Source organism: Protopterus annectens, chromosome 8.part0, assembly GCF_019279795.1.
Source record: "Protopterus annectens isolate FY-2018-M chromosome 8.part0, PAN1.0, whole genome shotgun sequence".
NCBI lineage: Eukaryota > Metazoa > Chordata > Ceratodontiformes > Protopteridae > Protopterus > Protopterus annectens.
This window is the reverse complement of record NC_056741.1, coordinates 1,944,227,697-1,944,252,651: the sequence shown is the minus strand read 5'-3', so window position 1 is coordinate 1,944,252,651 and position 24,955 is coordinate 1,944,227,697. Positions and strand designations below refer to the sequence as shown.

General features: G+C 41.0%; 1 protein-coding gene across 1 annotated transcript in view; it reads left to right on the top strand.

The window, feature by feature from the left end:
* RANBP10 (RAN binding protein 10) overlaps window positions 1-24,955 on the top strand; it is a 1,949,085-nt gene that overhangs the window by 1,308,713 nt on the left and 615,417 nt on the right. The window contains exon 9 of the mRNA XM_044081464.1: window positions 21,294-21,442. Coding sequence (XP_043937399.1) covers window positions 21,294-21,442 — 149 coding nt within the window. The remainder of the gene's footprint in view (window positions 1-21,293; window positions 21,443-24,955) is intronic.

The window sequence follows — 24,955 nt, the reverse complement described above, 5'->3', positions numbered from 1 at the left end:
GTACACAGACATCTAAGATTCTGCTTAAACAAGACAAAATCTGTACGAAAGTCTGAGCAACTACTGGTGGCATTTGTTGCAGGGGCAGAGGGGAAGGCCATCTCAAAGCAGATTATTTCAAAATGGATAAGCCATTGTATTCATTTCTGCTACATGCGCCATGGTAAACCTGTCCCCAAGGGGATCAGATTCCATTCCACCAGGGCTGTGTCTACTTCTGCAGCTTTTCTCAGAGGGGTTCCTACCAGAGACATTCTAGAAGCTGCTACTTGGTGCTCAGTTCATACATTCACAAAACATTACCATTTACCTCTCTTTTCTAAATCCAGGCAGGCTTTGCCACTGCTGTCCTGCAGGACCTTATAGCCGCTCCTACTGCTGTTTAATTCCATCCTCCCATCCATAGACTGCAACAGTGAAACACGAAGAACATAGTACAGTTTTGTACACTTACCATAAATGTAGATGTTCGAGTGTATTCACTGTTGCAGTCCGGGTTACCCACCTGCCAGCCCCCTTTCTTCTCCATTATACCTCTCCTTTCCTTCACTATGCTCAAAAGCCTTTTTGGTGTTTTTGCTTTTAGTTGGAGGTAAACTTTTTGTGTTCTAAATTACATGCATATATATATTTATATATTTTTCTCTCCATTTAGGGAGCACCTGACATTTGGTGCAAGAAAAACTAATCGAAATGGTGTCAGCTGCATATTTTATACCCCTGACGACCTGACATCATGGAAGAGGAGACAGCAACCGACGCGGGACCCAAGACTTTGTTATTCAGGTCGACTTAGGGCAACCTGCCCGCAGATTACCCAAATGTAATGACTGCAACAGTGAATACACTCTAACATCTACATTTATGGTAAGTGTACACAACTGTACTTTTCTTTTTCCGGTGTTGTTCAGCTGTATGGCAGTCAGCATGTGGTTGAGGTACCACTGGTTGACCTCACTATTTTAACGGATAAGACTCTTGCTTAGTAATACTTTGCGGCCTCTGATACTGAGATTTTGGCTGAGATGGCTTTCCAATTTGGTTGTTCACCTCAGATGAGCTGGAAGTGTGCATAGTAGGTAGGTTCTCTCCTCTTTTACAAGGGTTAGTGTGGAAAGGAGATCCCGGATGCTGTCTCTTGATGATAGATTTTATGGAGCTCTTTGTAACTGGGCACTCAGCTGGCTCCTTCACTGAGGCCCTTTGAAGTTTCCCTGCATTGCACTAGTCAATAATAGTTTGTTCATGCTTTTCAGGTTCTCTGCATTAGGACACTGTCGCTTTATATGCCCTGTATCTCCACAGCGAAAACAAAATCCAGTAGGAACTCAGCATTGGCTGATTTGGTTCTTCCCTGAGTCCTTTAGTGGAGATTCTAGCTGATGTATTTATCCCTTCAGCTAAAGTTACCACGGCATTTTGCAATTCTGCAACTGTGTCGGTGAGTCAGGGAAGACACTTGCATCTGCAACTTTGACACCTCTACATAGCGGACACTCTGGCCCACGACTCCTATTTGAGTAGTGAGCATGGCTATAGGCTCCTGCTGGTGTTTACTCACTGTTTTAGTTGCTGTTGAACACTGAGATTTGGCTTCCAACAGGGCTTCCTCTTCCCTCACCTCCTTTACCAACTGAGAATAAGTTAGCCTCTTCCCTATTTCTCATCCTGATTTTCCACACAGTGGGGTCCATAGCTTGAGCTCCCTGTAAAATTTGTCCAATCCGTACCTGGTCAGCTACTTTCGGATCCACCCCCTTCTTTAGGATGACCTGGTGGAGCATTTTATCTAATTGCTTAATGTAATCAGATAGTTTCTTACCACCTTCTTGGTATGTATGTTCACACACTGTCCTTCCAAACACATCCTGCAGTACTCCTAAATAGTCCTTAGCCATACAATCTTGCTTACCCATCCTTAGGTTGTGTCTGGTATCCGCAGCTAATCCCTTTAGACTTTCAGCTTTCCGCTGCTTCTTCTGAGATTCTGGGATATCCCACTCCTCTCGGGCTTGTGAGGCCTGATCCATCCAGGATTCAAAATCTTCTTCTCCTTGAGGTGTGGGTTGTTTGCCAGAAAAGAAACGCAATTTGCGGTAGCCAAACCCAGTGAATGGCTGTGCATTTTTCTACAATACTTCCCCAAAGCATTCAAAACTTCAGGCCCTATAGTATTTATGGGTAGTAAAACTGCAGCTTCTGAGTTCTTGTTTCTGCTGGATTTGCTTTCCACACGTACAGGGGAATAGGGTGGAGTCCAAGGCAGTACAGACAATCTCGGATGAGCCCCCAAATGTGGCGCACCCGCAGGTGTAACTGAAGAAGATATGGGTTCCTTCCTTCCTGACTCTGGTGACAGTCCTAAGGCCCAACACACCAAGATGGCAAGAGGGACAGATTTTATTCTAGGTGACACATCTAGTTTAAAAAGGCAATAGCACAACCATAAACAAATTATTTCAACAGTGCACCAGTTAGCAGTAAGGCAAGGTGAGAATTTGCATGCAGTGAAAACATATATTCACCCTGTTCCCCAGAACTCAACAGAAGAAGGTCTTGACATTCAAACATGTACAAAGAAGGCAGTATCAATGAGCAGTAAAGCTTTATAATGCCGCAATACAAACACGGGTAACAAATGCAGTGTCATTAAGCAATAAAAGAGTAATACAACGATACAGATATGAAGAAATGCAATGTCATTGAACAGTAAAGATTCTTTAGGGCAGCAGTACTAACACCCTCTTACCCCCTTTGATCAATTCTAAACAGGCCAACTATGAAACACTCTATTATACCTTGCTCACTGGCTAGTGACTATTTACAGTCTTGCTGCCTGCATGATGGGGCCCAAGTTGGAGTTCATATGGATCCCAGTTATTTGTAATCCACAAAGCAGTTGGGGGGGACCACAACCTTATAAAAATGACTGCCAGATCCTCTAGCCACTCCATCGAGAATATCCTAGTAACCAGGCGCCGTGGTTCCTCCGAGAAAAGTAGAAAATCACCTACCAGAACTCTGGTAATCATCTATGGCTTCTTGGTACTAGGCCCAAGGGAACTCCTTTTCTTGCTGAATCATAGCAGGCGTGGAGCTGCTAGTTTCATACTTCTCTCCTGATTGCACAAAATACCATCATCCAGGATTTCAGCCAGAGATAGACACATTCTGCTACTTCACTTCCCTGTCCCAAAGCACTAGAAAAGAAAATCCAGTCATGCTGCAAGGCCCGTTTCCCTTAGCTACGTGTTTGTCTTCCCTCCTTCAGCTAGTGTTCCAGTCCTCTTTTTCACTTTCGAAATTCTTTTATATTCCTGAAAAAGAGCTCCACCTTGTGGTGTAATGGGAAACTGCAGTCTATTACTTCTACATGAAATACAGTGGGAGCTACATTCTTGTCAATTTTCATTCATGGTTTTCACCAGTAGTGTTTATAGATGCTTCGGAGGAGCAGCAGCCTTTGCTCAAGTATTTGTATAATTGAGAGACAACTTTAATTATTCTGGTTGCTTCGCATTTTCTTCCGTTCTCATAGCTACTCTGTATTTTCCTGTGTAGTCTTTTAGTACTTCACTTCATTTTACCAAAAATGTGTTTTTATTTGTTATTGCTTGCACATGTCATGCAGATTCTTCAAGGAATGTGCATAAGTAGGTTATATGTGTAGCCTAGAAGGATCATAACACTCACTGTGTTTTGTTTATCCCTCACCCATAAAAGCTAATGTTTGTAGCCATTGTGCTTGCTTTTTACAGTCTTTATAGCAGGTTGGATCAGAACCTTAAATACCTGCTCTTTTTAGTATTAAAAAAAGTGGATTAAAACTTTGAATATTTACTTAAAAGAATTTGCATTTTTACCAGATTCTGCTGTTCTTTATTAGGTATTTGTCCTAAGTAGAAAAAAAGGGGAGTGAGTTTTAACTTTATCTTTTGATCCTCTGTAGTGTTGAACAGGACATGGATCTGACATGGTGAATTTGTGACTCTCCAATGTGACAAGTTTACAGTCTGCCAGCTTCTACCTGCATCTCTGATCAGTATTAGCAAAAAACTACAGGCACTCATAAAATCGTCTAAGGCCAGCTTCGAGAGAAAAATTGCACAGGACACTAAGGATAATCGCAAGGCATTCTTTAGTTATGTTAGGAACCTGGGTGGGAATTCCCAGATATGCTCAGAATTAGTCCAAAATGACAAAAAATACACCGAACCCACAGACATTGCCAACATCCTAGCTGACAGGTTCCGCGCAAACCTCTCCCCCCCCCCCCTCCCCACCAAAAGGGCAAATATCTATCCCAACAGAGTGCTGCCCCCCTGACATCTCAGATACTCAGGTAAGAGCTGCCCTCTCCAAAGCAAAAAACACAGCATCAATAGGACCAGACAGTGTCCCGGGCTGCGTCCTACATGGAACTCCAAGAAGAGCTAAACCCAAACATAAAACTACTGTTCAATCTCAGCCTTACTACAGGATGTGTACCCAAAGAGTGGCGTACAGCAAAAGTCCCTCTCCACAAAGTTGGTGCCTCAACAGATCCTGGAAACTATCGCCCCATAAGCCTGACTAGCTTGGTCTGCAAAGCTATGGAAAGGATCATCATGGACCTCATAAATAAAGATATTGGGGACCTACAGACACTGGATTCTACCCAGTTTGGCTTTAAGGGCAGATCCTGCCTCTTAAACCTGGTTGATTTCTTTGAAACAGTCACCAAGGCCATTGACGCGGGGAAGGTGGTCCACACAGCCTACCTAGACCTCGCAAAAGCCTTAGATACAATACCCCACTCGGGCATTATAGATAAGCTCACCAGCTTAAATATAAACCCCTATGTCACTAGACGGGTTGCAAACTGGCTCAAGGACAGAACCCACATGGTTAGAATTGCTGGAGCCATGTCACACTCCAAACCAGTTACAAGTGACGTCCCACAAGGCTCAGTCCTGGGGCCTCTCTTGTTCGGTATATATTTCTCCGAGGTACAGGCCAACGCGGAAGGACTGTGGCTGACCAAGTTTGCAGATGACTGCAAACTGGGCGCCATAATCGTCTCTCCAGCCGACACAAGCATCCTCCAAAAGGGCCTCATAGAAACAGACAACTGGTGCCAGAGCCATGGCCTCAAGCTAAACGCCAAAAAGTGTATAGTCATCCCCTTTGGCAAAAACAAAGTGCCCACAAATTACCACATAGGTGGTAATCATTAAGTACAGAAGAAGTAATTAGGGATCTGGGGGCCCAAGTTGATAGCAATCTCTCATTTGACAACCACGTGGCCAAAGTGGTTAGAAAAACGTTTTATATAGCCCACCTAATCATGAAGGGATTCACATCTAGATCAGGAGAGGTCATCGTGCCTCTTTACACATCCCTCATTAGGCCCATAATTGAGTACAATGCCCCTTTTGGGATGTACCTTACCAGACACCTGCAGCAACTGGAAAGACCCCAAAAGTACCTCACCAAGAGGATCAAAGGGCTCAAACAGATGCCATATGCTGCCCGGTTAAAGAAACTCCAGCTCTACTCAGTGGCATACCACCTGCTCAGAGGCGATCTGTGCCTGACTTATAAAGCCATGTCCAACCCGGAATTAATGGACATGCTGCACCTCAGAAAATCCAAATCCCATCAAGCTACATGCTCGAGAGACTTGAACCTCAGCACTGAAATAAATAGGACATGTTGGAGGGACAGATTCATAACCCAGTCCAGGTTAGGCAGAGTCCCTCATTGACTCTCTTCAAGAGGAATCTTGATGAGTGGATGGGAGATCGTAGGTTTACCCCGGGTATCACTTCTGTGTCACTGTTAGACAGAGGCACAGTATACTAACCTCGAAAAGGGGCATAGCAAAATTAATTTAAAATGGGTGGCGAAAGCCAAACACACTCTGGCTAGGCTTATAAATGCCCTAGGGCAGATAGCCTAGTATGAACCTATGAACTAGTGTTGCTAAAGTGTGTGTATGTTGTACAAGTAGCTTTGTTGGTACCTATGTCAGCAGTGGCATTGCTCCTGACTTTACATTTTTCATGTGTGATTAAATAGGTAGCCCTCACTTATACTGTGGGAATACTTCTTTTTCAGGTTTGGTGTTCCATTTTATATGAGGATAATTTGCCAGTCTTTATTATTTCCGTATGTTTCAAAACATGAGATTGTGCTTTATGGAATGAAAGGCTAACTGACAGAGACCTACAGTGGATATAAAAAGTTTACACACCCTTGTTAAAATGCAGGGTTTTTGTGATATAAAAAAATGAGAGCACAGTAAATCATTTCAAAACTTTTCCTACCTTTAATGTGACCCATAACCTGTACAATTTAATTGAAAAACAAATCTGTTAGGGGAAAAAAATATAAAAAAAAAAAAACGTACAAGCTGGTTGCATAAGTGTGCACACCCTTAAACTAATACTTTGTTTGAATCACCTTTTGATTTAATTGCAGCATTGTCTTCTTGGGTAGGAGTCTATCAGCATGGCACATCTTGACTTGGCAATATTTGCCCACTCTTCCTTGCAAAAGTGCTCCAAATCTGTCAGTTTGTGTGGGCATCTCTTGTGCACAGCCCTCTTCAGGTCACCCCACAGATTTTTCTATTGGATTTAGGTCTGGGCTCTGGCTGGGCCATTCCAAAACTTTAATTTTCCTCTGGTGAAGCCATTCTTTTGTTGATTTGGATGTATGCTTCGGGTCATTGCCGTGTTGAAAGATGAAATTCCTCTTCAGCTTTCTAGCAGACGCCTGAAGGTTTTGGGCAAAAAGTGACTGGTATTTGGAACTGTTCATAATTCCCTCCACCTTGAATAAAGCCCCCAGTTCCAGCTGAAGAAAAGCAACCCCAAAGCAAGATGCTGCCACCACCATGCTTCACTGTGGGGATGGTTTTCTTTTGGTGATGCAAATTGTTGTTTTTGCACCAAACATACCTTTTGGAATTGTAGTCAAAAAGTTCAACCTTGGTCTCATCAGACCATAACACATTTTCCCACATGCTTTTGGGAGACTTTATGTATTGTTTTGCAAATTTTAGCTGGGTCTGGATGTTTGTCTGTGTATGAAAAGGCTTCTGTCTTGCAACCCTACCTCCCATAGCCCAGACATACTGAGAATACAAAAGATTGTTGTCACATGTAGTACACAACCAGAAATTCCTGCAGCTCCTTCAGCGTTGCTGTAGGTCTCTTGGCAGCCTCCCTGACCAGTTTTCGTCTGGTCTTTTCATCAATTTTGGAGGGACGTCCAGTTATTTGCAACGTAGCTGTTGTCCCATATTGTCTCCACTTTTTGATGACTGTCTTCACTGTGTTCCATGGTATATCCAGTACTGTGGATTTTTTTGTACCCTTTTCCTGACTGATAACTTTCAACAATGCGATCTCTTTGATGCTTTGTAGGCTGTCTGCGAACTGTGGCTTTTGCTGTAGCAGACAATTGAGTAAATGTCAGGAAGATCCTACTAGGACAGCTGAACTTTATTTGGGGTTAGTCAGAGTCTCTTTAATTGATGGCATGTGTGTACCCAAGAAGACTGAATGCTGCAGTTAAATCAAAAGGTGTTTCAACAAAGTATTAGTTTAAGGTTGTGCACACTTATGCAACCAGCTTATCGTGCGTTTTCATATTTTTTCTCCAAACAGATATGTTTGTTTTTCAGTTGAATTGTACAGGTTATAGGTCACATTAAAGGTGGGAAAAGTTTTGAAATGATTTAGTGTGGTCTCTTTTTTTTTTTATATATCACAAAAAGCCTGGCATTGTAACAGGGGTGTGTGAACTTTTTATATCTACTGTATGTTAGTACATTTGAAGGACAAGTGTAGATCTGACCCTAATTTAATTAACAGCAGATATTTGTCCTTCCTAAGGTAATACATTTTCATTTCCTTCCCCTGATGTAAAATATGAGGGTCCTTGTGATGACAGCAGGTACTGCCATCCACTACTCTGCTTCAGGCATGGCTGGCAGAACCTCCTGTCATCACACCAGTATGTGATGGTCCCACCACTGCCAACCATTATGTGATGAGTGATGGTCCCACAACTGCCAACTAATATGCAACATCCCCACACTGAGCCAGTAGTCAAGGAGCCTGAATCCTCACCACTGACACTTGGAGACGGGCTTGCACTTGGAATACAAATGGATATACTCAGTATTTCCAGATGCAGACCTCTCTGCATCAAGCATGGTTTCTCTTAAGATCACACAGGGAACACACTCGGCCCAGGGTCTGGATTTCTCTATATCTGTCTCCCTCCAGGTACCTATTAAGACTCCCCACTGGTACAGCTGTATGGTTAGGTCTTTGACTGAGTGTCCAAGCAGAGTCCTCCAGCACCTTGTGTGTAAACCCAGTGCTTCATGTCCCTGCCCCAAGTATCTGACACCAGCATACAGAGATTTTGACACACACACACACACACACACACACACACACACACACACACACCTGGGAAAGGCTGGCACAGATTTACTTGCTGTGCCTCCTTCTGTCCAGAGTGTAAGGTAGTTACCACTGCCATCAGACACTCCACAATTATCTACTCTAAGGTCCTTAAAGGGTGTCCAAATATACTTTGTAATATTAGTACTAATACAAATGGTAGTAGTTGACCAAGATGGCTAGGCCTTCTGGAATAGCCCACACAGTGTCACCAAATAAATGTAAGCACTCTCAAAGGTTAAGTACTTTCTACAAGGGCCAACCACAATAAAAGTTTAAGTATATTTAATAATAAATAAAAGAACAAAAAAATACTGAAATATATTTACAGTAAGCCACAGAGTTCAAATCACAGGCAATACTGAAAACATTGATGGACAAGCTCAGACTAAGAAAAACTATCTAAACTAAGCTTCACTATATTCCTGATTGAATCTAGGGGAAGTACTATTCCCTAATAACTTACTTGATAGAGTAAGGCACAATGAAATACTTGAGCAGTCTTTCTAGTCATGTTCCCCAAAACAGAATACTCCCTCCTGAGAGATTACTCCATGTAAAATATAATATCCAAGATGGCTTGCAGAATGATCTCATCTGGTCATCTGACTCTATGTTCTCACACTATTCCCCTTTGAAGCTGAGACAGGAATTTAGCATAGGCTGCTACAATACACATCTGAATGTTTATGGCAGTGCCTGGGGCTTCCCCTCTTTTTATTGAGCTAATGAACAAAATACTTTTTCCAGACCCACTGTCTCCGGTCCTGTTCAGCACTGTGGGGTGTTATTTTAATGGTTTAACAGCTCGTTTACATTTCCCTTTTAAAAAAAAAAAAAAAAAGTCCCTCATTTTTTTAAAGTAAGCTAGCTTGTTAACCTTTGCTGTCCCAGTGTCCTCTGTTAAAACATGTACATTTATTTCAGTTACAGTAATACATGTACATTTCTTTTCATTCTAGCAGGGTGCATTGTTAACGCATTTTAACACAAGCAAACCTCAGAAATACATTTTCTGCACAAGCATCTGTAAAAATCAGTTCGATATACAAATGACATATAATTATTTACAAAATCCCAGCAAGCTGTGTTGATACAAGTCATACTTCTGGCATGGCTGGCAGTACTTCTTGTCACAGTCCTAATGTCACTGGAATGTTTACCTTTGTTAATACAGGAGTACTACTTTGCATATTTTTAAATTTTCCTTCAGTGAGAGTTGACTTTTGAGGAAATTTTTGTGATGCACTTGCACAAGTAACACTGGCAAGGCAGTTTTTATGTTGTATAGCATGGTATCATTCTACGTGTAAACATTGTCATGGTATACAACCAGATGTCATTCTTTATAAACATTTTGTAGTACTTAATGTACTACAGTTACACTCTGAAATCAGGAAAAAGATAAATTAGTTTAAGCATGTCCCTAGGTAAAGATCCAATCATAACAGCACTTAAGGGTGCTTACCAAAAGCTTGTTAGACAGTTAAGTTCTAGCAAGATTGGGTGTTATGCTAGGGATTAACAGGAGACAGTGCTGGCCAGCAATTGACATCAGCAAAAGGTAAAACAGCTTTCAGAAGCTGTTAAACCTTCAAAGCAGATAATGTAGCAGAAAAAAAACAGTCTTGATCATGAAGCTGTTAAGTCTACAAAGCAGCACTCTGTTTCATCCTGCTGTCCATACCTCTTGACTCTGATTTTTTTTTGGTAAATCACTTAAGATTAGAGTTGATCAGTAATGCCAGACATTATAGTTTCCTAGTTCAGAAAATGCATGTTGATGAAAAACCTGTTCTATTAATTTTTTAAGTAAGTTAGTGTAGTATTTTAAAATGATCGCTGAGTTTGATTTTTTGTTCATTATTTTTGGATTTGTCCAAAATTCTTAATCAATGAAGTTGAGATGTGTACTGCTGTCTGTTTTCATAGCACTGTGTGCTTTAATATTTTTTTCTGGAGAAACATAGTAACAGACACACACACATCTGCTCTCTTGTTGTATTGACATATATGCATACTCTGTAATCCTGGAGTACATTAGATTTTAAAGGTCCCTTGTAAATATTGAATGGGAACTCCTAAGTTGTAATGTCAGTACAAAAATGCTGATAAGATGTTCTTCGTGTTTCACTGTTGCAGTCATTACATTTGGGTAATCTGCTGGCAGGTTGCCCTCGGTCGGCCTGATTAACAAAGTCTTGGGTCCTGCGTCGGTTGCTGTCCCTTCTTCCATGATGTCAGGTCGTCAGGGGTATAACATGCAGCCAACGCCATTTTCATCAGTCTTTCTTGCCGCGCAGTGCCCAAAGCAGGAGCAGTTCGCAAGTGCCGGTCGGCCGACTCCTGAAATTTTAGTTTTCGAGTTTCAGAACCGAAGTCTTCAACATAAAGCCAAGTACCCTGTTGGGGAAACTTTTTCTTGCTCCTTACCGATGCCAGTAAAAGTTAATAATTGTATTACTTGTGGGAAGTAAATACCTCATAAGGATTTTCATTTGTACTGTATTCCTTGCCTAGGCCCTGATCACAATGTGCCTTGCTGTTGGTTTTGTGCTAAATTTAACCAATGCACTATTAAGCGTCGGTATATTTTTGCATCTAAGTATTTTGGCTTCAGATTTAACTACCCAGAAATGTCATTGGTTAACAATCTGACTACCGGAATACACAAAAAACACAAAGAAAAAGACAGACCGTTGAGGTCCAAAACCGATGACTAAGCTTCTCCTAAGCCAGTCGCCGGTTTGTCGGTACTCAGTGAGGTGCTTTCGCAGCCCCTGATACCCGCTACTTTTGATTTGCAGGCCTCTACTGAGACCCATTCGGAGTCCGGTATGCCATGAGACTCTAAGTATTGAACCACCGGATGTCTCTACCTTAGATGGGTCCAAAGCCTCTGAGCAGGCACCAGCTTCTGAGGGTGTTTTCAGGCCTAAACATTTGTATATTAAGCCAACGCCATCTTCAAAACCTAGGCCAAAATCAACTTCTATGTCTAAAAAAACCGACGCTTGGGCCACGTGCACAAGCACCTATGCCTAAAAATAAATTATCAAAATGGCTGAGGATTTAATTACCTTGATCGGGGTTCCCAACCCCCTCCTGCTAAGTGGCCTAGGCAAGGCACTGATTATGAATCTTCAGATCAGGTTTCCATTTCTTCTGATTCCTCTTCTGATCAGGAATTATCTATTCCACCTTATGAGGACTCTGATGCAGAAGAATCCATCCCTTCTGTTTCTCCTCCTGAGGATTTTTCTTTTGGAGAAACTTAGCATACCTTAAGGGAGCATTTTCATTGGGAGAGTTAGGATTTTTCAGAATCTAAAAAGAGACTTGGGGATTTCCTTCTTCCTCAGCATAGGCCTTTGGCTATACCTCCTGTTCTAGACATTGTTGTTGATGTTTTCTCAGAATCCAGCATGGCTCCTGATTCCCTGCCTCTGGCTTCTAGTAAGCCAGACAGATATTACAGGGTTCCTGACTCCCACAAATTCCTTTTTAAAAACCCTACTGCTGACCCTGAAACCATTTCTCAGGGTCCCATGGGTGTTAAGGCTTCTACTGCTAAAAATCCTACCCCTTCTGATAGAGACTCCAGGGCGCTGGATAGATGAGGTAAGAAGGTTTACACATCTGCAACCTTGGCAATCAAGGCTTTAAACTGTCAATTTCATATGCTTAAATATCAGCAACATGTCATGGGCTTACTTAAACAGAAAATGTTGATTTCTGACTGTGTGGAAAATAGAGTTACAGGATTTATTGCATTCAGCAGAACAAGTTGGAAAGCATAATTTGCAATGTGGTTTTGATTCCTTGGAGGCCTCTTGCAGGGCCGCTGTAACTGGATCTGTAATAAGAAGGCATGCCTGGCTCAAGGAGCAAAATCTGCCTGATCATTTTAAAGCAAAATTGTTGGATGCTCCTTTACAACAGGACAGTCTATTTGGTAATAAGGCAGAAGTAGTTTTGAAAAAGATGGAAGACAAAGCTAAATCTATGCAAACTGTAAAAGATATCCTACAAGTGCAGCCATCCAGGTTCAGTAGGCACTGGCCTACTAAGCATTGGTCCTTTCCAGTACCCACCAGAGCCGCTCAGGTCAAACCCAGACACTCCAAAGGCTCCAGGTTTCAGTCACAAGGAACTTAAAGAACAAAACAATGGGGTGCCTCCACCTCCAAATCTGGAAGTAGCAAGGCACCTCCCTACGGTGAGCAGTCTCAATGACTTTCCTCTGCCATCTCCAAGCACTTATCTTTTGGCAACCCCTTTGGGGGGGAAAACTAGCACTTCATGCAAAAAATTGTCATCTAATTACCCAGGACAAGTGGGTTTTAAATATAGTATCCCAGGGATGCAGATTTAATTTCCACATGTTGCCAATCCCAAACAAATGGCCAGATCGCACTACAAATCAGTGGGCAGAGGCCCAGAAGCAGGTTATGTCCCTCATGAGTATGGGGGCTATTCAGCTAGTACCAGAAAAGGAAAAGTGACAATGTTTTTATTCAAGACTTTTCCTGGTACCCAGAAAAGACAAATCATGGCATCCAATTCTGGACTTATCCATTCTAAATACATTCCTGGACATTCCAAAATTCATGATGCTGACTCTACAACAGTTACTGCCTATGCTAGGCAAGGATGCCTTGTTGGTAACTCTAGACTTAAGAGGCTTACTTGCATATCCCAATCAGGGAATCTTGCAGAAGATACCTCCGCTTCAAAGCAGGCTATTTGCGTTACCAGTTCTCTGCACTGCCCTTTGGCTTATCTACTGCGCCCAGGGTCTTCACAAAGTGCCTGGCACCAGTAATTGCAGTTTGCAGACAAAGAAACATTCAAATTTATCCTTATCTGGACGATTGTTTAATTCAGGCAGAAAACAAGGACACACTTCTGCAGCATCTGGCGTTTGTAAAAAGGCTTCTAACTTGCCTAGGGTACACCATAAACAAAAATAAATCACAACTGGTACCCTCTCAAATAATTACATTCCTGGGTGCAAGCTTGAATACAACTGCCCAGATGACTTACCTCATGCCAGAAAAACAAATCCAATTGATGACTTACTTCAAACAAGTGGCCACAAAATCCCAGTTATCTGCAAGACAAATTCTGCAGGCCTTGGGGTTCATGGCTTCCTGCATTCTACTAATTCCATATGCAAGACTCCAGTTCTAGTATAGTACTTGTTAAAATGATTTAAAATGACTTGTTAATACTTCAGTTGAAATAGTTAAATATACTAATTTGCTACATTTAATTCAGTGCTACTTCTAAGGAGTATTGAAATATAGCAGTATAAAGTAACACATTGTTGCCTACAAGGGTTTGGAAAGACTTACTTGATACCTACTGATACTGTCTTTGTGAATGATTAGCCCTTTTTCTATAAGGCTTGTGTTTTTAGAAATGTTACTTGCTATTAATGTATGTATCTCTGATTGACTAGTGTGATGTATGAGCAAGCTTAACTTGTTATGTGATAATTACTGCTTCTCATCCCTACCTCTCTCTTGCCTCCTCAAGCTTCCTGCTTATCTTGTGCTACCTGCACTAGTTTTTAGGAGCATAAAGGACCCTCTCCTACTTATCAGAAGCTCACCTCACTGAATAATTCCACCCTACAATCCCTCTCCAAAGGGCACCAGCAAAGTATGTTTGTGGAATAATTCCTGCCAGAAAGACTTTCTTCTACTGTACCTATACTACATGGTTAGAGAAAGTCCTGAGCTAAAACAGCCAGCAGCCTCCATCCCCCACCCCTGCTGTATCTCACATACACTCTTCCCATCCCCTTTTTAAAACTTCCTTGTCTACCTAATTTTCTCCTTGTTTGTACTTTAACTCTCTCTCTTATCAGCCTTGTAATTATCAGACTTGTCCACTAGGGGGCTCCTTACCCCAGCTATTCTCTCTTTCTTGTGTCTCTTGCCCTGATACTTGCACTATTTTTCTCCTGCTATTCCTTAACTACTAATAGTCATTCTTACTTCACCCTCTACTTCTACTGTCTACACCTACCTCTTCTATGTTTAACTCTAATTACCCTTTTCCCACTCCTGTCTTATAAACTTACCTTCTGGAGACAGTTGTGCTGATTATTTTTTATAACTGCATCTGTAGCTGTCTCAACCCGCTCCGTTCGCCCTGCGGGCTCACTCTGCTCCCCTCCCTACCCCAAATTCCCACCCACCCCCATGGGTCCTACTCTTATACTTACTTAACCACACCTCTTCCTCTTCCATTAACTTCTAGAATCTCCTGACCACACCTCTTCCTTTAACTTCTAGAATCTGCTGGCCACATCTCTTCCTTTTTCCAAATACACTCAGAACACTCAACCACCTTTCTCATATTCTCTTATATCTACCTCTCTTAACACTTCCCTCTCTTACCACAACCTTCTCACTTTCTCCATCCTCACCCCTGTACTTCTAAATTATACCTATATTCATCCAATAGTAAACCTCCACAATGATTAAACATCCCACACCTTTTTTATCCTACTTTTATTCACACTACTACTACTTCTTCCTCTAACCATTGCCTACTTAGTCACTTCCTATGAATACCCACTACATCTAGACCATCACTATCCTAATAAGGAAACCAATGCTCTTTCCCTTCCACTTTTCTTGAACCATGCTAATATAACATCTTCACCCAACTATCTACTTGCAAAGTATCATAGAATACTACATATTAAATGTAACACACTTAATCTCAAGAAAAATCCACTTCTATACAACAAATTCCCTAACCCAAGCTATATAAGATTAATACTCTCAATAAAAGCTGGAGATATCCACCCTAACCCAGGCCCTACAACATCTCCTAGTACTCTCCTTAACCAAAATCCCTACTTTAACAATTCTCTTACTAAAACATCTAACTCCCTACAAGTAGCCCATCTCAATATACGTAGCATAAACAATAAAATTCCTCAACTCCAAGCTCTAGTAGAATTATATTCCTTTGATATCCTCTGCCTAACAGAAACATGGTTAAAACCTGCTACCAAAGATAATGAAATCATCCCACCTGGATATAACATACTAAGACTTGGCCGAGTAGCCAAGAAAGGAGGAGGGGTAGCTATTCTATTTAAATCAGGCTTACAATTAACCACACACAGTTGTAAAATACCTCTCGATTCCAATGCTGAAATCCTCATCTCCAAACTTCATATTAACAATGCCAAATCCATCTATATCATCTGCATGTATCTTCCTCCTGGTAATAACATTGCCACAATGGAAAATACTCTTTGCTGGCTATCCCAACACTTGCCTCAAGAAACCATAATCCTAGGAGACATAAACATTGACTGGAACTGCTATTGTAACAGCCTCCCTACAACCCATATTAACCTATATGGGTTTTCTCAAACTATTACATTGCCCACCAGGATCAATAAAGCTAACCAGAAAGGAAGAATATTACACTGGATTCTCATTAACCATCAGAATCAAAATTACGATTCAGGAACCCTCCCTGATGATATAAGTGAACACTTACTTGTATATATTATCAGGCACAAAACCCATACTCCCAATCCAACATCTGTCAAAAATATTAGATCCAAAAAGAACTTTCACCCTGAGCTATTTGAACTAGAACTAAGAGCCTGCAATTGGTCTCCATTAAAACACCTCCCTTTAGAAGAAGCCATCAATTACTTTAACTCTAACTTCCTCACCATTCTCAACCAACATGCTCCAACCAGATTCATTAGAGTTAAAACCAAGTCTGCCCCATGGCTTTCAAAAGTAACCAAACAGAAAATGCACCTTAGAAATAAACATTGGGCCAAATGGAGAATGACTAAAAACCCCGTTGACCAACAAACCTTTAGACCGTTAAGAAATGACACTAAGAAAGCTATACTCTCTGATAAAATAAATTACTACCAACAATTCCAACAAACTAATCAAAATAACCCTCAAAAATTCTGGACTAGCATTAATCAGTTACTCCTCCCAGGTCATTCCTCCACACCTAACCCTCAAAATACTGACCATACTAATCCCATGAATATAGCCAATACAATTAATACCTTCTTTACTAATACTATCCAAACACTAGCTAGTCAGTTATCACCAAATAGCTTTACTCTGCCTTCTTATAACTCTACCTCACCCCCTCCTTTTCACTTGATACCTGTACCAACTGCATATATTCTAACCCTTATACAAAAACTAAAACCATGCTCTTCCTCAGCAGATCAGCTACCTGCTGATTTCCTACGGCTATCAGCCAAAACCTTAGCTTATCCTATTTCCATTCTGATCAATAGGACTATTACTGAAGGTCACATACCTAGCTTATGGAAAGTCTCTCATATTATCCCCCTCCATAAAGGTGGAAACTCCTATGAGCTCTCCAACTACCGCCCTATTGCCCTTCTTTCACCCTTGGCAAAGATCATGGAGAAATGTATCCATAGGCAATTACTTGACTACTTAACTCAAAATAACTTACTTTCCAGCTCTCAACATGGCTTCAGACTTTCACATAGCACCACCACTGCCCTTCTTTCCTTTACAGATTGCATAAACAAAACCCGTAACCTTAATAACCTTTCTTCAGCACTATTCATTGACCTGTCCAAAGCATTTGCCATTGTCAATCATCAGATTCTCATTAACATACTCAAATCCCTATCTTTAGATGCACCTACCATAAAATGGTTCCAGTCCTACCTAGACAAAAGACAACAGGTAGTAATTTGGCATAAGACTCTTTCTAGCCTACAACCAGTTACCCTAGGTGTCCCTCAAGGGTCCATACTAGGACCTCTCCTCTTCTCAATATTTATTAACGGCCTTTATCTAGCCATCCCCCAAGCCACATGCATACAATATGCTGATGACTCCACACTAATATGCTCAGCCAAATCCACATATGAACTCCTCTCTCTTACCCAGAAGATATTTAACACAGTTGAACAATGGTTTACACAGCGTTGCCTTCTTTTGAACCCCAAAAAAACTAAACTCCTCCTCTCTAATCCGACTCACAAATCCTCTCCACTTGATTTCTCAGTTGCATCTACCAGTGGTATCACTATATCACCCGAGCCAGCCACCAAACTATTGGGTATCACCATCTGAACTTTGACACCCATATCAACAATACAATAAAAACTGTCAACAAAAAACTTGGCTCCCGCTATAGGATTAAACCTTACCTTTCCCATACAGCTAGAACAACCATAGCTCACACTCATCTAATCTCTACTCTCCTGTATGCCTCACCTATTTTTACTAACCTTTCAAAAAATAACCTCAGCAAACTGGAAACTTCCTACAATAACATCGCTAGATTTGCAACAGGAAACCCTTACAGAACCCACCACTGCATAAATATAAACCAGCTAGGATGACTTGAACTACAAAACGTGATTAAATTCCATCAACTAACCATTGCCCATAAAACTCTCTGTAAACCATTCAGTACTCCTATTTTATCTACCCTCGTCACTCCATATACAAATCTGAAATCACTACGTTCCTCGCATAAAAATCTTCTACATACCTCTAAACCTAACAACAAGGCTGGTGAATCTCTTTTCTCTAATGCTGTTGGAAAAACTTGGAATCTTCTCCCTAGTAACCTTTCCTCTCTTCCCTCTCCATCACTCTTCAAAAATAGACTGAAACTCTACCTTACAACACACTGGTTATGCCCCTGTACTAAACCTGTCTAGGCATCTATCCATCAGATTAAACTTAGCTCTGCTTATCCTAGACTACTTATAAGCTTCTACATATTCTATTATAGATTTTTTTTCTCTTTCTCTCTGTGTCTAGATTTATTCTCTTAAAATACACTTGTCTAGTCTCTCTAAATACAAAGTTTTCTCTTATACAAATTTTTATTAGGAAATGTGTTCAAATGGCTAACCATAGCTGAAATGTACCATGATACCTGTTTTACTGAAATGCAACAAAATGTAATTGAATGTGATTAGTATATGTCAATTTAGCTGCATTTGTAAATGTCTCACATTATAAATGATATTGTGTTTTTTTTCTGTGTTTGTTGGAGCTTTTCTCCTCGGGCCTCCACTGAAAATGGACATATATCCAGTTGGACTAGCCCGGTCACCAAATGTAAAATAAAAATAAAATAAATAAATATGAGGAAACTTCAATAAAAAGCTTATGGAGTCAACATTGTCACAGCCTGGAAACAATGATTCCTGTCAATCCTTGCCTGCAGCAAGAGTTCCTATGGTGGGCAGAGGCCTGTCACCAAAACAAGGGACTCATTCATTCCACACCCTGCCACCCAAGCCCTTACTACAGACGCATCAGATTATGCTTGGGGGGGGGGGTGTGCATCTGGGCAGGGAGATGCATTCAGGGCGAATGGAGCCCAAATCAAATGCACCTGCATATCAACCAGAAAGAGATGCTAGCTGTACAGAATGCTCTGACAGCCTTCGAGGACTTTCTTCAGCCAGGACAACTACTGATAAAGATGAACAACACCACAGTCATGTTGTACATAAACAAGCAGGGGCGTACCCATTCCTACTCCCTTTGCAGACTAGCCATGGCTTTGTGGAACACAGCCTTGACATACCTAATACATCTACAAGCTCAGTTCCTGCCAGGAAAGAAAAATACTCTGGCAGACGAACTAAGTAGAAATCTTATGGACCCACACTAATGGAAACTGGATCCACAAATCTTCAGCATGTTGACACGCAAATGGGGGAGCCCAGACATAGATCTTTTTTGCCTCACCCCAAAACTATCAGTTGGACAAATTCTGCACAAAAATCCATCACAAAAAAGCTTGGAAAGTGGATGCTCTATCCTTCAGCTGGAAAAACCTATCAGTCTATGCCTTTCCCCTCTGTGTTTGCTCTCTAAGGTATTACTAAAAGTCAAACAGGAAAAACCAAAAATGATTCTGATTGCTCCAGACTGGTCTCGCCAACACTTGTACCCACTCCTACGTAATATGTCACACCTTCTTCCGGTGGACCTGCCTCAGACACCTTATCTACTGTCTCAGCAGAACTATCAAATTCTGCACACTCAGCTCTAAACTCTGAATCTTGCAGCATGGCTAATCAACTAATTTCACCAGTTACATCTCTCAGCAAACCTGTGATGGTTGTCATTTTGGAGGCTAGAAGGCCTAGCACTAAAAAATCTTATGCTGATAAATGGAAAAGATTCTGTGCCTGGAACCAGGCACAAGGAATAAGCACAGCAATGCCCAATATTCCTCAGGTTCTGCAATATTTAATTGAGATGCTTCACAAGAGCCTATCTTTCTCTTCCATAAAAATCCATGCCTCTGCCATTTCAGCTCATTACAACGCAGAACCTCCCCTCTTTTCTCATCCCCTGCTAAAGCAGTATCTGAGGGGCCAAAAATTTAAGACATCCCAGGAGAGCACCAACTCCCGCATGGGACCTCAATTTTGTGTTGGAAAAGCTCACCCTACCTCTTTTTGAGCCAGCTGCTACTGCAGACATAAAATTTCTCTCTTGGAAGACAGCTTTTCTTTTAGCAGTCACTTCAGATAGAAGGATTTCAGAACTACAGGCTCTCACAGCAGTGGAGCCTTTTGTTATTTTCTACCCAGACAGGGTGTCGCTCAGGACCAATCCATCCTTTATGCCTAAAGTGGTATCTAGTGTGGCTCTTAATCAGACCATTTCATCTGCCAGTTTTTTTCCCAAATCCACAGAACAAGGGGGAGCGGATTCTGCATTCATTGGATGTACACAGACAACTAAGATTCTACATAAACGGGACAAAATCTAAGAAAATCTGAGCAACTACTGGTGGCATTTGCTGCAGGGGCAGAGGGAAAGGCTATTTCAAAGCAGACTATTTCAAAATGGATAAGCCATTGTATTTGTTTCTGCTACATGCATCATGGTAAACCTGTTCCCAATGGGATCAGATCCCATTCCACCAGGGCTGCATCTACTTCTGCAGCCTTTCTCAGAGGGGTTCCTACCAGAGACATTCTAGAAGCTGCTACCTGGAGCTCAGTTCATACGTTCACCAAACATTACCATTTACCTGTCTTCTCTAAATCCAGAGCAGGCTTTGCCACTGCTGTCCTGCAGGGCCTTATAGCTGCTCCTAATGCTGTATAATTCCATCCTCCCAACCATAACTTTGGGATTCTACCCAAATGTAATGACTGCAACAGTGAAACATGAAGAACATAGTACAGTTGTGTACACTTACCATAAATGTAGATGTTCGAGTGTATTCACTGTTACAGTCCTGGTTACCCACCCGCCAGGCCCCTACTTTTCTCTTTTTATACCTCTTCTTTCTTTTACTATGCTCAAAAGCCTTTTTGTTGTATTTGCTTTTATTTGGAGGTATATTTTTTGTATTCTAAATTACATGCATTTATATGTGTGTATAATATATATATATATATATATATATATATATATATATATGTATGTGTATATATATATATATATATATATATATATATATATATATATATATATATATATATGGCTCCCCATTTGGGGGGCACCTGTCATCTGGGGCAAGAAAAACTGATGAAAATGGCGTCGGCTGCATGTTTTATACCCCTGACAACTTGACGTCATGGAAGAAGGGACAGCAACTGACGCAGGACCCAAGACTTTGTTAATCAGGCCGACTGAGGGCAACCTGCCAGCAGATTACCCAAATGTAATGACTGCAACAGTGAATACACTCGAACATCTACATTTATGGTAAGTGTACACAACTGTACTTTACAATTGTTTATACTGTCTAGAAATTGATGGTTTCTTTTTTCTTGATGCATTATAGGTGTCGACAGTTTGTAGAAATGGTGAATGGAACAGACAGCGAAGTTCGTTGTTTTAGTGTACGTAGCCCTAAATCACAAGATAGCTATCCTGGTTCTCCTAGTTTGAGTCCCAGGCATGGCACCAATATTGCACATATTCACAATACAGGTAAGAACGTGTTTATTTACTGAAATTGTAACAAACATCACAACACTGAGAATGCCATCCTCTATTCTGGTGTGAATCTGCACTTTCTCTCTTCTCAAACAGTGTTCAACACAGAAGGTGAATTTGGTCTTTGTATGTCAGATTTTCTGTTCTCCTTACTGGGATTTTTTTTTTTTTTACCTAGACAGCCTTATTTGTTTTTTCTTGATTTCTGCTGGCTGTATAATGATTCTTAATGAATACCTTTTCTTTTATGAATTTAGAAAGTGAGGCACTGTAATCACAAGCCAACTTAAAATAAAAAAATATTGTGGAATTTGCATAATAATGAAGTACCAAAAAGTTGTGTCCAGCAAGTGCGTTTGCCAGGTTGTGGTACCCAGTTAGATTATCCTTTATGGAGAGAAAAAGGCAAATAAGTCACAATAGAGATATTGTCTCTAAGGCAAGGAAATAAGGCAGATTATTCCCTGGAATCTGTCACACTGTATCCTTTTGCTGTGGCCATTTTTTTTCACATTTTCTGTGTACTGAAAATTGTTTATCTCTCTCTGAGTTTTGGAGGCCATGGTGCTAATGAGGGCTGTGATTTTCCAATCCTGATTTCTCTGCAGCCTACTCTGAGCTCTCCTATTTTCCTTGCATATCTCTGTGATTGAAAAAGAATGAACATTTTCAGTTAGTTAACACAGAGATTTATTCAGGGACAGAAGGGCTTAGGGCTTTATTTTGCATACTACTTTACTCCCAAAATGTTCGGATACCGGTGTCCCATTCACTAACCTGTCTAGTGGTGGATGTATTTAAGACATTTATTCCAGCATAGCTATAATTTAACTGTGCTAGTGGGGTTGTGTAGCTTCTGTAGACCTCTAGTGAACCCATTTCCAAGAGTAAATGCTGAGTGAGTTCTTCACCAATCAAGTGCTGTTATTTGGCCACCGGGGTTCAGGTTTTTCCTCCTTCACTGCAAAGGACTCCCAATGCATGCAGAAGTCCAAGCCTATTCTCCCTGTCCTTGTGAACTCTAATAATTTGATTGTATCTGGGTAAAATCGTACTATAGTCAGAATTGACAGGAGTGCTGTTCACACTTCCAAAAATTCCATTCCTTCTCCCCTCACCAAATGCATTTTTCAAAGTTTGGGCTTTGTCATTTTGCTTGCCATACAGATGGTAGCTGAGTCATAAGCAGTGACAAAGTCTTCTAAAGGGAGTCCGCTATATGACTCTCTACTAAAGAGTTATGTTCTTTTCTTGGGAAGATGTTATTCCAGGAAACCTTCCATTTCATTTTCTTCCCTTTCTCCTGCTTTGCTGAGTGTAGAAAGGCATGGAAGAGTCTCCCATTGTCCGTACCGGAGTCCGTTTTAGTGTGTGAAGAAAGACTTGATAGTTCACATTTGGATGATGAAAGCCTCAGCACTGTCTGAAATGGATCAGTTTCAGGAACTTGTCAGATTGGAATTTAATTTGGCAGAAGGAACATCTGAGCCAGGGTTGTATTGTAGAGGGATAAAGCCCTAACTAAGACCCAGGCTGTGCAGGTTTGTTTAGAAGCTTTGGCAGCTGAGGTGCTGGCAGGAAGGAATGAGTATGCCCATAACCAGGGAGAAGGGTGTTAGATAACCAAGCTCTCCTGAGTTTGGTGATAATTGACATGCTGGTAGCCTCCCTGCCTGTGGGCAAAGGGGTCAAAAAACAAAGTAAAGGAGAATCCTATGGTTACCTTCTACTGCTGTGGAAGCCATCATGTCTTGGTTTCTTCTGGGATAGGAGTCACTCTGTGGTACCTTTTTTGAGCTATTCTGGTTCCTGATGCAAGGTTCACATTGGTGGTAAGTGAAGTGCAACTTGCCAGTCAGCTAAAAGGGAAAAAAACATCCTGGCCAGAATATATATACCAGCCAGTTAAACTTCATTAAGGAGGAGCTTGGAGTTGTTCAATGCAATTCAGTCCTTCTACTGGAATTCGTTAGGCAGATGAGCACTTTTTTGAGACAGTGTTACAATGAGTGGTTATTTATAATAAATACGGGTAGGCGTTTGAATTAGCTTAACATTTTAGGCATGCCATAGTTATGGGAGGAACTGGGGGGGGCGGGCAACTTTGAGTGTCGAGACCTGCCTTTAATTATTAACCTTTTGGGTGCTGAAATTCTGAGGGTGGTTTATCTAAGCATTCCTTGCAGGAAAGTGTGGTCCATAGAGGGAAGTAGCTCTCAGATGTAGCATTTGAACTGGAGGAGATCAGTGGATAGGCCATAAATGAGTGGAAGGAGCGACACCTTATAGTCTTGTATCAGTTTCAATTGTCCTTAGGAAAGGAGTACTACACTGAGCTCATGCATTTAGGAAAAAAAAAAGCCACCAATTCAGTTCCACTTGTCCTGCAGTAGCATCCAGATGTGTCCCTGGTTCCATCTCTGACTCCTTACTCATACTGCCTTTCCCCTTAACCTGGTCATTTTCACAGGCTATCTGAAAGCATGATGACTGGAGCCAAAATTTAAAAACTTGCTACAGCAGGACAACCTTGGATCTTCCATGGTATCCAAAAGATTACCTTTGAGACTTCCATTGTGGTTGCTGACCAAGTAATATGTTGTGATTAAAGCTCTCCCAGTATGAAAACTGAGAATTGTTTAAAAAAAAGCCTAGTATTAGTACTGCCTGAATGCCAACCAAGAAGTTTGGAAAAGGTAAAGAAAATCAACAAAAAAAGAAAAAAAAAACTCCAGCTGCAAAGAATCTCACAGCTGTTGTGCAAAAAGCAATTCACATTACAGCCTTAGTACAGGAGATGGCTTCTGGTAGTTTAAAGGAAAAATAAATCAACTGCCCTTGAGTATTTAAAATAAGTGGAATGACAAAAGGCTGGAAAGAAAAGCTGAAGATTTAATTAGTTGTTTAGATGAGTTGTTTTTAACTGTACAAATAAGATTCAGCTGAAGGAAAGGCAAAAGCTGTTTTGGACAGAGCATGGAGAAAGACATTTTTTAAGCAAAAGGACTTGAAGGAGAGGAAAAGTTTTGGAAAATATGAAACGTGATAGTTCTTTTTTGCATATACAGAGTAACTTCCTCAGATTTTTCTGTACGTATCTGCTTCTAACTAAAAACAAGCAGCCTGCAAGTGTAGGCGATTAATCATAAGAGATCTGAAGAATGTATCGTGATTGAAATTACAGAAACAGTAAATGAATATTGACAAAGCAGTTCAATAAAAATAAAAGGTAAGGTAAAAAAATGAAGGTTGAAGTTCTGAGAAGTGAGGAATTATACAAGTAGTCTCCTCAGTATCTTTAATACAATAGTGCATTACATACAACATCATTTTGGGTTAGCCAGTGTATTTTTTTCAGGTTAAAAGTTTGTGTACTGACATCTGGGAGGGAAATAAAGATAACAGTGTGTCTTAAGTGGGGAACGCAGGCTATTATATGACTATTAGAATGGTTAGGCTTAACTTTAGAATAGATGATCTCTCTGGGTGCATCCATCAGTCTGGTGC